The 17874-nt window shown below is 41.2% G+C and overlaps 1 protein-coding gene across 1 annotated transcript; it reads right to left on the bottom strand.

Annotated features, from left to right (window-relative positions):
• Positions 1-11276: 11276 nt before the first annotated feature.
• On the bottom strand, positions 11277-14508 carry LOC130517569 (lysozyme C). The gene is made up of 4 exons (XM_057019528.1): positions 14231-14508; positions 13018-13176; positions 11573-11651; positions 11277-11477 (listed from the first exon to the last, which is right to left on the bottom strand). Exons 1-4 carry the CDS (start codon positions 14355-14357, stop codon positions 11411-11413), a joined length of 432 nt encoding a protein of 143 aa, XP_056875508.1. The 5' UTR covers positions 14358-14508; the 3' UTR covers positions 11277-11410.
• Between the last annotated feature and the right edge of the window lie 3366 nt (positions 14509-17874).

Genomic DNA, 17874 nt, shown 5'->3' with positions numbered 1-17874 from the left:
TCTGGTCATCCTGAGCTCTGACCTTAATGCTTATTCGTGGTCTTCTGTGGATTTTCTTATTTTAAACCTTTACTTACTATTTTGATGCTTGTCAATTTGTTTCACATCACTTGACGTTTTCCCAACTCTGATTCAGTATTAATGTTCTTTTTCAGATGAGAGAGGACTTTATACGTCCCCCACTGGCTTCCCTTCCCTCCCAGCGCTGGACTGTAAACTATTCATTGATTTTCTTCTTTAAAATATGATCAAATAAACCTTTAAAAAAGCAAAATTGTGATCAGCAAACCATCAACATCCAGATTTTAATCATTGGGAGAAGCTGTCTTGAAGGAAAGGGAAATACTGTGAACACCTTCACCTATATATTAAGTAATAAATGTTCTCAGATAATAAGGGCAAAGCTGCTTGAGAGTACAAACATCTCTGTAAAGAAGAATTTCTGAATCTGACAAAAGTGCAGAAATAATTCCAGCAGCAAAAGCCAGGAGAGATGACAGCGAATTTTCAATCACCCCTCTAGACTGAAGAGATCCTCCAGTAGATTAAATCTCAGCTCAACAAAGTACCTTTTTACATGTTGCTATTTAACAGTGAGGTTTATATAAAATAAAAAACCGTTAAAAATAGGACAAACACGAAAATAAGTGGATCTTTAATACACAACTAAACTAAATGGAATGTAGCTCATCTAATATAAATAATCTGCGGACCTCAACAACCTGGATGGCTCGTGATCATGAGCTAGGCCATTTAAAATCTTCAAAACAAAAAGCTATTTTGAAGATCTATTCCAATGAGGACCTTAAAGCTGCTGCAGGGAGGCCAGAAGTAGAATGATGTGCTTATGCTATGTTTTGCTTGCCAGAAGTTGAGCACCAGTATTTTGCCCTGGCTGCAGGTGTAGGCCCACATACAGAGGTACTCTAGTCAGGCCTTGATGGCATCTGAGGCCTTAAGATGCTCCTAAGAAGCCTTAGAGTCTAAACAGAGAAGATGGTGTGATGAGAGGAAGGAGATATATTCTCCACATATTGATAGTTGTACAGGGATCATGTTTGTGGCATTTCTTTTATGGTAAAAGGATTGAAATAATGAGCTCCAGCCTCATTATATTGTAAAGTTGATCATGTTAAAGGTTTGATGCTTTAGTACATAGGTGTCAAACTCTGGCCCGTGGGCCAAATTTGGCCCACAATGTGATTATATTTGGCCCGCGAAGCCATACCAACTGACTATTAGAGCTGGCCCGCTGGTATTATTGCTTAAAGCGCATGGGCTAATACTAGAAATACCAGAATGCTCTGCTGGTGTTTTGGTGTGAAAATCCATACTCCACATCAGTTGGTGGTGGTAATGCACCAATTTGTGGCTTGCCAACCACCAAGAAAGAGGAAGCAGTCATAGCAACCTTATATGCTAATGCTAATTCTGGCACTACCCCTCTGAAAAATGATTAAAGGAAAGGCAGAAAATAGGACCTTTCTGAACAGGTAGGAGGCGGAATATCTGTTTAGATATGTAAAAGACAGACCTGTCTGTCTTGTATGTGGAGCCAATGTGCATAACAAGGAGAACAACAACAGATGAGACTATAAAACACAACACCAAGACAAGCACAAGCACCTGGAAATGACTCAAAGGCACCAGAAAGTAGAAGAGATGAAAAGGCATTCCATTTACATTACATTAACTTAGAATGGCAAAAGATTACTGTTGAAATTTAATTCAGAAGGGTGCAAATAAAAAGAGAAGAAATGAATGCCAGTGATGTGTTTTTATTTGAATTTTGATTTTGCATGTGTGCAATAATAAATTATATATTGTATTGTGTTAAGCTTTGCTTGTTCCATGTTCAGTTTTTGAGCAAAACTAGTTTGGGTCCATACCAAAAGGTTCCGTGTTATAGCTGGAGGAAGATTTTTTTCAATAAATATCAATGTTGGCCCTTGACTTTGTCCCAGTTTTGAATTTTGGCCCACTGGGTATTTGAGTTTGACACCTCTGCTCTAGTATATGCTCCATGCTGCTAAGTGTATCAGGGAATCGGCTAAAGAGTCACACTGTCACGGGCAGAACCTCGACGCAGATGCAACACACAAACCACAGAGAACTTCGCCAATGATCGACTTTAATAATAAACAGTCTCTTTTCATCAAAGAACACAATGTCCAAAAACTCCAGGCAATAATCCCACAGGTCCTCAGATAAGAACTCGTTCCAGGACAAGAAGAACTCAGTCTAATGGGAACAGACAGGAAGCAGCAAAGACTTGGTCAGACAGAACAATGAGCAGTTTACCAGGGCAGGAGCAGGACAGGCTGGTCAACAACAGGCAGGGTTCAAACCAGGAAAACCATCTGAAGAATAACGCTCAGGCATGAGCACACAGACAACCTGGCAAAGAGTGAGAGCCAGGTAGGGGCTGAAGCTGAGATCCAAACAAGTGTGCCAGATTGAGCTGATGAGCACAGGAAAGGCACAGGTGTGCACGACTGTGCTGGTTAAAAAGGAGCAGACTGTGACACATACTAGTCAATTAAACTAAACTAAACAGCCTCTGCGCCGGCTCTGGATCACACTGCCTCTGCTATTGAGCCCTAATCACGGGACCGGATTTCCCTTTAGCAACTATTTTTCAGCTGCTTTACTTTTCTGCTCAAATCAAAGTGCTTCTACCAGGATGCCAGTAATCATAGTTGTTGACAGCTTATTCTGTGTCCACCAGTAATAACCCTAACCCTCCTATTTAAATGACCTCATAAATCCTCATCATCCAACCAGAGTGTTGCTCTCTCAAAACACCGGTTTACTTGTAGTTCCAAGAATTTCCAAAAGCAGTTTAGGGGGGGCAGAACGTTGAGATACCATGCACTATTTCTCTGGAACTAGATCCCAGTTTTGCTCCAGGAGACAGACACAGTGTGATTATTTAAAACCAGACTTAAAACTTTCCTTCTTAAGGAGGCTGATAATTAGGGTGAAGACAGAACTGCTGTGTTCTGCTGCTCTAGACTGAGACTGGTGCTGCTTTATAACACCCCCCACCTCTCCCTCTTTCTCTGCTTCCTAAAACCTTAGAAATTAGACATTCTTGTCACATAAATGTTCATGTTACTGTTGGAGCCTGTCTTGTTTGTCTCTAGTCTAAGAGATCTTGGATATGGTCCATCGATGGTCTATGGCCATGTCTCCATATAAGGACATCTGAAGATGCCTCTGGGCCCCTGGACTTATATCTATACACTGTATATATTACTGATGTTAATGTTGATGTTTTCTGTACATGTGGATCTCCAGGTTTCCTTTTTTCCCAGAATGGATTTTAGGTATTTTCTTGACCCAGTTTTAGGGTCTAAGGACAGAAGAGGTCAAAACTGTGCAGCTTGTAAAGCCTCCGAGGCAACAGTGTTAGTGATTTTGGGCTCTAATACAATAAACTAGAACTTAGTATCACATAGATTAAGTGATAAAATTACCAGACAGACAGAATGTTTTTTCTAAGACCTGATTTGGCAAGAAGGTGAGGCGCTTTCCAGAATCCCAGAGCCTGACCCCCAACAAGCAACAGTAACAGGAAAAAACTTCCCTTTAACAGGAAGAAACCTTGAGCGGGACCAGGCTCATATAGGGGGACCTTCCTGCTGATGGGGGGGTGGGTAGAGAGAGAGGAGAGGGGGGAGGACAGGTAGAGGAGAAACTAGGCAGAGATCATGGAAATACAGAAATTACAACAAGCTGTCACCCACCCTAAAATCTGGGTGGGTCAGCGGGGTTGGAGGGCAGCAGGTCAGCGTACAGCTATGAAGTTGGTGACACCTGTAGATGAAGCACACATGCAGTTAATCCTTTCCACGTAAGTGTACATATCATTAAAAAATGTGGTGAGTTTCTCCACACAAAGAGTAGCACCCATTCCATAATAGAGAGCACAGACCTATGTAATGACAAAACCAACCTGGGTCAGACAGGGATTTTTATCTTGGGGTAACAGTTGATGCCTCCCCAAGAGCAGCTTTTAGCCACTCTCCCCTGGTGCTGCACATCATGACTTCAGCTCTTGGGCAGCAGGTAGTCTCTGAGTTGCTTACAAGTAGGTAATATCTACACATCAGCCCCCTTGATTTCCTGTGTCCCCCTCTACATCAAACACACTAGCAACTCCCCTATTACACCAAGACGTCATATAAACAGGAATTTCTATAGAAGAATCCCTGAGAAGAAAGTGAAAAAACTGATACCCCTAAATAACATTAATATTTGTAAGTCTTGTTTTTTAGTCCAAACAAGCACAAATATTAATTCAAATTTGAAGTTGTGACACAGAAATGATGCAGATGGAAGGGTGTAACAGTGAAAGCTGCACCAGAACACTACAAATGATGATCATTTGAGTCTGCCACCGATGTTTAGCTTAACAGTTACAGAGACACAAGATCTACTTAAGACACAAACACACACAGACACAGAAAGGGAAATAAGCAAACTTGCATATTGTGATGACTAAATGAATCCAGCCAGAAACACAGAAACTAAGACCCAGTGTGAGTGGGTGTGAGCTGTATATTCAACATGAATGGAAAGTTTACCACAAAGTTTAAAATGGTCAAAATCAGTCCTGCTCAGGTGGAGGGACCCCGTTCCCCCAGCATATACAGAACGGTTGACAGCTATTACGTTCCGCCTGAAGCTCCTAAGAAATTCCATACTCTCTCAGATGGTTCGTTGTGGGTGGTGTGGGCATCCTTTTTTGATTTTTTGTTTCAGGCCTTTTGAGCATTTGACACACAACTTATCTGCTCCCTCTTCATGAATCATTGTAATGACAGGCTTATATACATGCCATAAAGCTTACTGGCAATCACTGGGTATTATTTTTGATTTGGAATAGTTCTTGTATTTTGTTTCTCTTTTTTTATCATTGTTGTTAATGTGCTGGATGTCGACATGTCTACCCCTCTAACTGTGTGTAACAGTGGCACGTTACTGTGGCTTTATAGGCTAAGTCTCATAAACAAACATGATGGATTGATGATAAACAGTCTTGTTTAGGGGTAAAAGATCTTTTATGAATGAAAACATTTTTAAAATGTATGAAAATATGTTATTTGATCACGCTCACAGATCTTTTGCAGTCTTTGCATATCAAAACATTGTAATGATCAGTCCAGCAGACTGTTGATGTAGGCATTTATGTCAGGATATCTTGTTTTTTAGTCACTATCCAGAGCTTGTGACCACAGGTGAGGCTAGGAATGTAGTCTGAGAGCGGAACCTGTTGAGTCAGCTTCTCATTGGCCAACTGAGAATCATGGTCTCAGATTTAGAGGTGCTGATTTTCATCCCAGTCTCGTTACAGACTCCCAAGACCCGTTCTAGTGAGAGTTAAAATTTGTGGCCAACAGAACCATATAATTGGACAAAGAAGAGGCCTGAGCATGAGACCACCTAAATACCCAGGTCCTTAAAGGACAGATTGATGAATAGGACAGACTGACTCCTAATCTGAGGATCAACTATTTGACCTTCCTCTCCAGGTCCCCTGAAAGACCTTGCCAGGGAGGCGGAGGTGTGTGACCTCCATGTATTTGAAACATGTACAGGTGCCGCAGAGGCATGTCAGCCAAAATAGCACTCTAAAATCCAGAGCCGTGAGGAACTTATCACCACTGGGGACCTGCCACAGAGGAGCTGTTTGAGTGTCTTGATGTCCTCAATCATGATGTCCTCAACCATGGAGTTCTCAACCAGCTCACAAAATCCCAAATTGTGGTCTGCTGCACCAAACACCATACTGTGTTGATGTTCTCATAGAGCAATTTCAGATGTTTCTGTTTGAAATAATAGCCACACAGAGGTTTAGTATTCTCACATAGAAGAGGTATCAGTGGCTAGTAAAACACTGAAGACACCAAGCTCACTCATGCCCTTTTAGTCAGTAAGTAATCTCACGAGAACCTTGAGAGGTAGCATACACCCCTGCATCCCACAGAAAAACTCACATGCTCCTTTGCATCCTGTAGTTTGAACTCCCAAATATTACTCAGCAACATTACGGACACAAGTCAGCTGCCAAGTTCACAGTATGCTTTATGCAACCTGAGCAAAATCTGAGCCATTTTCTCACTGAAGGAGAATCTGCCCAGCATTTGATTATCAGGCTTTCAATGGCTTTTCCTCCATTTTCATGTCCAGCTGTTTATTTTACAGATGATAAGACTGACTTGTAATTCTGGTGCTTTCTTATTTTGTCCTTGAGGAATATTCTGAACACTCAGATTCAATTAAAGTTTGCATATTGTTTTGTAGTGTGTACATTGTTTGTGCGCGTGAACAATGCTTTCATTATATTTCTTTGTAGATTTCTCTCAGGGTACACATGTTTCTGCAAATGCACCTTTATTTGGTTGCAACGCATAGGATCCAAATGTAGCATTTAAGGTTCAACGGTGATTGAATGATATCCAACTTTCTCTTATTGCATTTGTCTGAATGCTTCTGAAGCATTTAAGAAATGGATTTGTGATAGTGAAATCCTGACCTTGCTGAATGTCTCTGATTGATCCTTTTCTTTGGTCTGACTGGAGCTTAATAGTGTTGTTCTCCTTGTAGATCTATGCAATATAAAATGTGAGAAAAGCCACAACATGGCAGAGGTCCGGACGTAGATGCAGAGCAGGCGATCATCTTGGTGTTAATATTATTCTTTAGATTAAACCATTAGCTCACAGCTGCATTGTCAGTAGATTACCAAAATATAGTTATAAAATAAAATATTGCGACTTATTTATTGCTTTGTCCATGATGTGCACACATCTGAAATATTTTTTGCTGTTTTGTTTGAAGAAATTGGCCAGTGCAGATAAATGTAGATGTCTTCCAAACCCTTCAGGGACAATACTAATAGAGCTCTACCTTGGCTTTGAATTTATTGGTCCCCTCTGTTAAAAGAAACATGTTACGCTGCTGACTAGCAGATACAAACTGAACTCCAAAATCCAGACAGGGAGATGGAAGCAGACTCTTTCAACTCTTTACTGGAGACAGGGGGCTTTACAAAAGACTTCAGAACCAAATGACGGTGACTTGGAAAGAGGTCGATGCAGGACGCATGGACGGGTGACGCCGGCAGAGCTTCAGACAGAAGAGAGAGCATAGGTGAGCAGATGTCTACAAGGAATCACCAGACAATACACAAGCTAGAACTCAGCCAATCCAACTAAAGTTTCTCAAAGAACTTGCACCAAGCACGGGGAAGAGACCGACCTTTAACTAGCAGCTGACCAGATGATGAGCCACAGCTGCACTGATGGGGTGCAAGAGAAGACTCGGTCACAGCTCTATTCAGCATGGACGAAAACAGACGCACGCGGAGACACCAACAATACACACAAGGGACAGGGGACAAACAAACACCAAGACAGAGTCCTAACACATGCTTGATTATAGCTAAAATGAATATGGTTTTTAAAGTACAAAATCCAGTTAAATTAATCAGATGAACATAATCAGTAATTAAGATGAATAAAGTGAATTGATCAATCGTTTTATACAATTCTGTCAGGCACAGATTAAAAGGTGTTGCCTGTAGTGTAAAAGATTCAGATGCAACCAGGCTGATGATGCAACTATCAACAACATTGGACAGACCTGACCATACCTGGGCCCAGCTGACCACTAATCATGTTACAGAACATTGGATGAAACTTCAAAAACAAACGTGTAAAAAGAAATGTTGCACGTTTTGGTGTAATCCACATTTAAATCAAGAATTGTGCAGATGCTGTAACAGTAATTATTTCATGGTAACAATTCTTTATTAAGTCCACATGTGTGCTGACCATTATAATCATCTTTGTTCTGATGGCTCATAACTGTTGATCATATCTTCACTCAATAGCAGCATGTGATGGAGCTCTGCCTCTACCAGGACACCTTTTGGGAAGCAGCCAAGGGAGTAAAGCTTATTTTGCTGCAGTATATAAGATCACTGAGAAAATCCTGCAGACTTTATACCTTTTCATTATTGTTAAAATCACTGAAAGACAACTGTCCACAAATGCCTTTAGGTAAAAGTGGGGGCAGTACAATGGTACCACTCCCCCACCTCACCCCCTTCAATGGTACAGCATTCCCTTAAGTGTGGAAGCTGCCCAGAAAACACTTGACAACCACGTTTTGCAACAGCAAAGAATAATATCTGTGGATGGTTTGAGGCAGGTTTCAGGTAAAGAACATCCTCCCAGGAGTTACAGCAGATCAATAACTCACTGTCTGCTTGTCTCAAGAAGAGAAACACAACAAAAGCTTTTCAGAAGAAAATCAAAGATTAGACATTATCAAGGAAAAATGCCTTTCTCTCTGAACCAACAATAATGTTAACAAATTACTTTATCTGCTGGTTCAGAAGGAGCCAATTAGCCTTGAGCTACAAAACGTTTACTAAATTTCACAGTTGTCCCTGCATGCAAGAGGAGAGGAGAGGAGAGAGGGAGGAGAGGAGAGGAGAGGAGAGGAGAGGAGAGGAGAGAGGAGAGGAGAGGAGAGAGAGGAGAGGAGAGGAGAGGAGGGGGAGGGGGGAGGGGGGAGGGGAGGGGAGGGGAGGGGAGGAGGTAGTAGTAACAGTGGTAAACTGTTGTTGACAAAGGTACTCGGTCATTTTCAGTGTCCACATCAATATCAAAGTCACAACAATCTCTTGATCTGTTCAGAGCATAAAAACAGAAAGATGATGAACTCTGCAGATGCTGGCAACAAATGTCCACACAGGCCAAAGGATACAGACAGTATTTTATTATTAATATGTATGTTTTAAAAATTAAATTTAGAGTCTTGTCTATATACATATGCAGATTTAACTGGAGTGTGCAGTTTGTAGAGAAAGAAACAGAAGTTTATATAAAAATGATATAAATAAAATATCTAAAATATAAATGTTATGTATAATATGATGTTATAATTCTTTAAAAACACAGACAAGAGTGTTCCCTTTATTTCCTGAATGTAATAAGTAATCAGAATGTTCTATTGGAGATAAATAAAAGGGATTAAACCTAACATAGATCGAGAAATGTGCTAAAAATTACACAAGGAATGAAGCTAAAATGAGGGGTCAAAAACCCAAAATGAGGGCAGAGAATGTTGAGACGGCAAAGTTAAACGTGCTGCTGCACCATTGGACCAAATTTTGATTTAAAAGCAGGAGCCTGATTACACTCAATACAAAGAGCGATTCTTAAATTTACACTATGGATCGTGCAGAAAAGTCCCCGGACTGCTCAGCTAAGCAGCAACTTCCTGTTTGCAGGACTGGAAAAATAACAGGACAAAAAGATGTGATTTCTTGAACACAGCTGTAGGAGACGTTAACTGAATTTAAGCTGTTTAACTGCTGCCTGGCCAATAAAAAATCGAGCAGGCCAGAAGCTCCTGTTGGATAATTACTGATGGTTTGATGATCTTTCAACTGGCATCAAGTTATTTAAGCCCAACTGATGCAACGAGCGGCTTCTCATTTCTTAAACAACCGTGACAAAGACTCATTTTGTGGTCCCAGAGAAGCTAATCAGTTTGTGAAGGAGCAAATTATTGTCCTTCATCCAGGAGAGGAAACATCTAAGGAGATTAAAGAAACTACCAACACTGGGTCCAGAACCAGCCAACATTTTTTGGAAACTGGAAGAATAATGAGGACCCCCATCTTAGAGGAAAGGGAGAGGAGAGGAAAACAAATCCCGATTGAGTAAGAAGATTTGCACACACAGAAGTGAAAGAAGTGAAGGGTCTGAACAGCTGTGAGCCTTCAGAAACCCACTAATCAGGGAGGCAGATGGGGGGAAAGGATTCAGTTTGCTCCGGAGCAATGGAAGAAGCTCATGTGGTCTCATGAGTCCAGATTTACCCAGAGTGATGGGGCATCAGAGCAGAAAGAAGTGATGCACTCAGACATGCACACAGAAGAACACAGAAGGTGCAGAGCGACCTTTAACAATGGTGTGAGTGGTGATCAGGCTGCAAGCAGCTAATCGTGGTTCACTGCTGCCGTCACCTGTTTGCTCATATTTCTTTGTGAAGGATTGTCCAACAGTGTTTTACTTTGCAGTGGATCTTTGAAATATATACAAAGTTTATGCCTCAAATAAACATTTACTCTACATAATAGACCATATAGCTTTATTTATTATTTATTATTTCATCCTTTAAGAGCATGTTCCTCTTTTACAATAGATATATTTCCTGATTAATTAGTGGCCATTTCTGCGAAGGTTCTCACAGGTTTCTAACTTTAAGTTGCTGAGACTGAACGTAAATGGACTTTGGTTCATTTCTCAAAGATGTTTGAAATTTTTAAACCAGAAAATTTAACCAACAGTTTTTCCATGACGGGGGCCTTTTGCAAATGTAGGCATTATCCATGTGATAAATATGAAAATATATATTATTTTGGGGTGAAAGCTCAGTCTGTAGGGGGCTGGGTTCTTTGTTGAAAATGTTATGGTCCTGTGTTTGGTGGGTTGCTTTTGGCATTTGTTTTCATGTGTTCTTTCTGTGCTTTCCCTAGGGGGCGTGCTTGAGCCTCTCTTTTTGTTCAACCCCAGCCCCATTTTATCTGCCAGACCAAAGGGTGTGGCTGTCCGCAAAGGCCCTTCCTCTACAAGTGGACTCACAAAAATTGGCTCAGGGCTTCATTAGGCCCTTAGAGATGAAGTGGATTGGACCCCCCCCTTAAGTTGCCCTCTTCTCTCAAGATGCATACCACCTTCCATGTGACCCTGAAGCCACTTTCCTAGTCAGATGTGTTCCTGCTTCCAAGCCCCCCATGTTCTTGAGCCACACTGGCAACCACCACACCTACAGCTGATCAGGTCCTTTGAGCAGCTGACAACGGCTCACCAGCCTCAAATCGTTTCCATCTCTACCAGCGGTTTCATTAGACTGAAAATGTTACTGTTCATTTCAATTAACTCCTGCTTGTTTTTTCTTCCTTTCCTGCCAAGGTCACCACATCTCCCCATGGAAGAACACCATTTTCGTTTTTGCTTCTTTGGCTCGCTGGTCTTCACAGCTCATTTGAGTCACACCTGCACCTTTTTGCTCTTCTGTGTAAATAAACTTTTTACCCCGTGTTCTGTCTCCTTTCTGCATTTCCAGGTCCCATCTTGTGTTTTTGATTGAATCCTAACTGAAAATCTCTTGTAGCCAAAACTTGGGAGGTGTTCTGGTCGTAGTTGCGGTACCCTTGAGCATGCTAAAAGTGTTGAAATCAAAGGAGATGATTTTAACTGTAACATCTTTAATGGGATGTTTATTAGGTGTGCAGGGATTTCCTGGGCAAAACAGGTTTAAACCACTTCAGGAGAAGACAGGAGAAGGTTACTGTGCTGGCACCAGTTGAGTTCTCCTGCACTGATCAAAGACCACATCCTGCAATGTAGGCACTCAGATCACGGTTTTGGCAGTGTCGATTCCAGGCAACCCTGCAGTCAACAAGACAGATATAAGTCATCCCTCCAAAATGTCATAGTTTGTGTAATGAATTTATCTCTGCATGAGCCACAAGATCAGATTTTACCAGGCCCGGATGCCTTGAGGGTCACTGACAACACGTTTTGCACAATTGATCGCCACGGTGACATCATCAGTCTGAAGTGCTGTCAAGGCACAAAAGCAGAGTTTATGACAGAAACTTTGACACAAGGGTACTAATAGTCTGTTAGGTCTCCTGAGATATCTATCTATCTATCTATCTATCTATCTATCTATCTATCTATCTATCTATCTAGCTATCTATCTATCTATCTATCTATCATCCATCCATCCGTCGGTCCGTCCGTCCGTCTATCTATGTGCATATACAGTACATACATATTAAGTCCCTCTCTCGTCTCAGATGTTGTTTTCAGGATCTGTTGGAGTCACTCTCCCAGCTTGGGGGTCACATCCCCAAGGGTTCTGATCAGTAGAGGAATTACTTTTTTCACACCCCTCATCACTGGTGTTTCTCCAGTTTCCTGTGTTTCCTGATGTTTTTATCACTTGGATTGCAACACCCATCACTACGCCAGACTAAATACTTTACAGTTGTCACCTTTTCGGCTCAACTCCTTATTTGGTTGTAACTTTTATCGTTTTGACCAAGATGGCCTAAATTTATCCTCTATCAATTTCAAGGTAGCGAAGATGCTGACCTGTTTGAGCTACATGACATGTTTTTTTATGTGAGCAATGTCTTTTTGAGTGAGCTGTTTGCTAAAGCTTTCTAATTAAACTGAAAATGGGTGTAAATATAAGCAGTGCATGTTGCCCCTCTTTGCTTGTTGGGACCTAAACTCAGGACGGTGGTATGCAGAAGCATCCATCGTGAACCTTATCTAGGTAGGAAATGTCTTCACGTTGCCAAGAGGCTAAACAGAAGTATCACCAGGTATTAAGGAATTCATCATCTTTTTGATGCACTTATTGATCTTTTCTGTTGGATCCTGAATATTGGCTGTGATACTCGCGAGTCTTCGGTCCTCCCTCTTACCATTTCCTTGTTGCCGAAAGGTGCTGTACTTGGGGTGGAATCCCCAATGAATTGAGAGGAAACTGCTTGTTCTTATAACAGTGACCTGTATCTCCACCTTTTGCCATTTTATTTTACCAGTATCATATCTAATGACAAAAAGGTTTTTATTACATGGGCACTGGTTCCTTTCTTTCAGTAGCTATGTTCTTGATACCTGTAATGTTCCCATCGTGCAGTCTATCTCCTTCAGTCCTGACCACCTGTCCTCTCTTTGTTACCATTCTAACACACTTGTTAAGAACAAATAGCATTCCATTATAATTGCTGTAGATTGTGGCGGTGAGGCACAGATAAACAGTGTAATAAGATTATTGGACCCCAGGCGAGAGTAGTGATGGGAAGGTTGGCAAGAAGTCCTCCCTAATAATGTCCTATTGATTAACAAAAGCCATTGATGCCTGTAGGTGTGTTGGAAGAGTTTCTGTGTGTTACGTTAAGTCAAGACTGACCACTACACTTGATGTTGCATGCATTGCGCGTCGGGATGCGATCATCATTGCACCACCAGCGGCTATTGATCTGAAAGATGCCATAGTCAGTGGAACCATCGGTGTTGTGGTTGATCGCATTGGTGTTGTATTGTGACTCCCACTTGGACAGACAGACCCCTGCAGAGAAAGAAACAGTAGACCCACATTTTAGGATAAGTATGCCTACGGCATGCAGTATTGTCCATTGTGTTCGACAGTTCTATTAGGGACTTTTTGTTTGAACCATTCACCAACCAGGTTGTTATGAATGACGGGTGTACCATTTTTGGTACAAACTAGACAGCATTGATGAATACAAATGGAGCCTTTTATTACCCTCAGAGGATTGTCAAGATTAGTGTTCTATATTAAAAGTGTCTAAGAGTATTTGAAGGCTGTAAATCAGTGGGTCTGGTTCAAGTTTGGACCTTTAGCCTGAGCATTTGTTTGACCATTTCTCTGTGCGCTGTTCATTCGGTCAATGCTCCCCTGTGGAAATGGTCAGAAATAAAAGCAATGATATTTGATTTTATTTCAATAACATTTTCATTAGTGGCACTAGTAGTAGCACAGGTAGTATTAGTAGTGGTATTAGTACATATTATTATTTTTACTATCTACATTTCCCAATCAGGGAATTTTCAGGATTTATATTTACTGTCAGATGATGCCACTTCAGATAAAGGGGTTAATTCGTTAAAAAAAAAAAAAAAAAAAAATGAATACTGGTCAAAAACATGAGCTTTCTGGGGTTCTTTGGTTCTTGAGTGGACCAGGAGAAGAGCTTTTTGCTCTTTGGCAGAACTTTCTTTGACTAAGGGAGAGTGAAAGTGATGAAGCAAATGTCTTAAAATGAGACAACTTCACTTCAACAATGATTATTTAATATAGAAACACAATTAAAAGGGTGAGTTGAAAAAAAAGGATGAAGAAATCATATTAGAAGTTAAAGCTGGCAAAATGACCCACTTGCAGCCAGCATAAAGGAAGTTGTGTCTCACATTTAAAGTCATTTTAAAGTGAAGGAGCTGAGGGCTGTATGTTGGTCAGTCATTGATATTCACACTTGTTGAGGAACAAAAATTTAACAGTAAAACTGTAAAGTCAACAGTAAAAACAAAGAATAACACAAGATGTAGAATTTTAAATGTAATGTTAAACAGCATTAAACAGTATTGGCCAACAAACTCACAGTCAGCCAGGCTAATTCCACGATAGCCGTCCATCCCGCGTGCCTTCAGCACTCGAGCCCATTCACAGCGCTGGAAGACTTTAGCGTTGGCCAAAGCCAAAAGAAGCAGAAACACTGGAATCTTCATAGTAAAAGAATGTTTCCCTGCAGCTGCTAAGATGTTTCTTATAGACACCAAACTTTCTGCAACTGTTTATAGGTGCTGTTCATGGAGATTTATGCAAATGCAGGTTTGTTGATTTGAACTTTCTGCTTTATCAGACTGATAAGCAGAAATCTAAACTGTTGGGTAATAAACTAACAACCACAGATGTGATCCCAGATTATCTCAAACCATTGCCCTTTAGTCCTCCATTATCTGGGTGAATAAAATAGGCACACTTGGTTCTTTGCAATAGAAAGTTACATTATTTATCACAACTTTTAATAGTAACAAAATATGTTTATTTTTGGATAGGTTTTAAAATTCTGTCCCAAACTCTAAAATCTGTCTATTTAGCATCCTTCTACAAGTGAGTCCCTCAACCAGAAGTTGGAACACAAACAGAAAATGTTCTGGTCAACAGGATCAAAGGCCTTTGAAAAATCAATGAAAGTGATGCACAATTTTGTTTCTTGTGCCACAGAAATGGCATGTGCTACCTTTGTTGCAGCAGCGATTTAAGCACTGCTTTACCTGCTCAATCATAAGAGATGTAAGATTTTTAGCTAGTGCCAATAAATTGAGTGTTGGTCTATAAAATGGCTGCATCACTCCCTTTATATACAGGATTTAAAAAAAACTAGACTCCCAAACAATATTCGGATTTGAAAGATGAGCGTTTGTTTCTTAATTGTCTGTAAAGAAGCCAATCAGAGGGCATAGCTACCCTCTTACCCTGTTTCGCTGTCTGTTTACCATCTCCATAAGACCATCCTTCATCCTTCATGTCCAAGGTTTTACATCAGAGATCAGGACAATTCTTTTCCAATCAAAGTTAGACAAATCATAGTGACGGGCTAGTTCGTTAAAGTGTTTAAGTTCCCTCAAATGCTACATTAACACTAGAATTGACTTCAAATGCAAAAAATGACGGACACATACAGTTGGGAGAGAAAAACAGAAAACACAGACTTCCAGCAGACTTCCCACTCCCCAGACACTTCCTCCAGCTCTTCGGGGATTATTCCAAGGCGTTCCAAGGCCAGCTGAGAGACGTAGTCTCTTCAGTGTGTCAGAGAAGAGAGAATATAGCTCAAACTCGTCTTTAGTGTCCTGAAGCAGCTTCTGAGCTGTCAGTGACCAGATCTTGGTTTCCATTCTGCCCAGAGACGAAGTAATACTGAAAAGAGAAACGGGCTAGATCATTCTGTTGGGTCCAAGGTTAGCATCTTCTGTTTGGGCTAGCTAGCTAAAGACAGACTGGCTCCATCCATGGATGATGCTAGCCAGGTACCTTCCATCTGCCTGATGAACCTCTGGGTACGACTGCCTCACCAGAACTGGTGCTGGTGCTGCATGATGACCTGTTGCAGCATTGTTGTCACTTCCCCTCATTTCAATACAAGGTCACCTGAGTCTCCTGTGTGTAACTTCCACAACCTCCAGAATGTCCACAACAATAAGGGGTAGGACCGTAAAAAAAGATTTCCCTTCTCCCTGCCCTTTTTTATTGAATATTTAATTTTACTTTGTTACATTTTTCTATATTTTTGAAAATTGAATAAATAAATCAAATCATTTTATTTATTCAAACATCTTTTTACCGGTTGTAGACTAAGAAACCATAGGAGTCAGGTTGGTGTAGACTAGAGCCAATCCATCAGATGTCCATCACTTGTATTAGGTAGATCTTCCTACCGATCCCTCTCCTCCTCCTCCATGGCATCATCTTACAGCAGTAAAGTCTGAAAATGTGCATTGCCATCTCCTTCAATTCTCAGACATTTTATCATACCAAGCTGTAATCACCCTCATGATGCAGCTACAGGATTTACTGCTCCACGTCTTCAATCCCTCACTCCTCATCAGAACACCCTTGCTCACTTTCCTCTTCTCTCCCAGCCTCATCCCAGCCCTGAGGCACAGGCAGGGATCCCAATTAATCATCTGGAGGAGTGAGGACATGTCGATCAATTAAGATGTAGGAGGGGAGAGATGATAAAGCATCTGTCCCAGTCTGAGAGGGGCTGGTATGATGAGACACTGACATGACGGGAGTGTAAACTGTGTCGTTGCTGTTAAATGAAGAGATTGATCCATAATCAAATCTAGGTTTGATTTATTTTGTTTATTTTCAAGGTTTTTACACTCAGCTCTAGCATCACCTCAGAGATGTCGATGATAAACTCTAGCAGTCAAACTAACATTTCTACTTAACTACTAATAATTATCATATTTTTATACTAAAGGTTGTTTAATATTAGTATTTAAAACTCTACTTACTGCATGAAAGAGGTGATCATTAATATCATTGTGAATCTGAAGGCCTCACAGTCATCATGCAGATGTTTAATGATAAAAATGTGAAACCAACAATTCAACCTTTCTAACATTTAAAATTAAACCCACTGACTGAGCAGGTAATAGCACATGTGACAAGCTGTTAGGTTCAAACTGTTCATATAACAATGCTGTAACTACTTATTATCCCTCCTGACCAGAACCCTGACCTACTTTAGCTGATGTTCTATCACCTCGGAATAGCAGGGGACAACCTGAACATCCTGTGACACTCCATCCCCCATTTTCTTATATGTTCCTTTTGTATAGCATGCTTTATTTTATCATGTGATGCTTACGCTTTATCATATGACGCTTACACTTACGCTTATTGTAATCTTACATGTTCGTGTGCTAGTATAAGAATAAACCTCACCAGGGCCCACACTTGTAGCCCACACTGCAAACGTGTGGTTGCCCTTGCAGCAAGTAAACTGAAGCTTCCGTCTCATTCCTCCTAACAGCACAGGAAGAAAACTGATCACTTTCTCCCCAACACAAGCCATGAATGAAGCATGAGTAAATTACTCAACCTTGAGACGTTACACTGACCTCTGCTGGAGAGGTTCAAGGCTGCGTGCGCGCGCGCACACGTGCACACGCACATTGAGGTACATTTGAGGCTCAATGAATAAGGCTGATTAGCAGTTTTTGGATTTAGTTAAGTTCCTTTACTTTTCTGACAATGTCTGCACATTTCAAACCCACTCCTGGTGTCTCCAAACATGAAGCTTCTCCTGCTGGTTTAAACAGATGAGGGCACAGCTTCTGCTGGTTCAGCCATTACGCCAGTAGGGCTTCTCTCCTTTGCAGTGGTGGACCAGTCAAGCAGAATCCCTTCCCCCTTGCCAGAAGAGCATCTCTGTCCAGTTTCCAAAAGGGTCCCATGGGAAACGTGAGATCTTCGGTTCCGGAACTTTCAGTTAGTATTTCTTTTGTCCTGCATGTCATTAATGAAGTCGTTATTACATGAGGAGGATGGAGGAAGAGTTGCTGGTGCTGCTTGGGCTGATGTGAAGAGCTGACCCTCTGCAGGTGTGTCCAGTGGTCTGTTGGATCCAGCAGCGTTGGAGCAGGGTCACTGTTGCCTGATGCAGCAGCTGTTTCACACCTCTAAGGACAGAGGTCTCATGTCTGTCCACCCCCATTGACGGCCTCCCAA

This window comes from Takifugu flavidus, chromosome 20 (assembly GCF_003711565.1).
Source record: "Takifugu flavidus isolate HTHZ2018 chromosome 20, ASM371156v2, whole genome shotgun sequence".
NCBI lineage: Eukaryota > Metazoa > Chordata > Actinopteri > Tetraodontiformes > Tetraodontidae > Takifugu > Takifugu flavidus.
The sequence above is the reverse complement of the archived record's forward strand: the minus strand, read 5'-3'. Positions and strand labels throughout refer to the sequence as shown.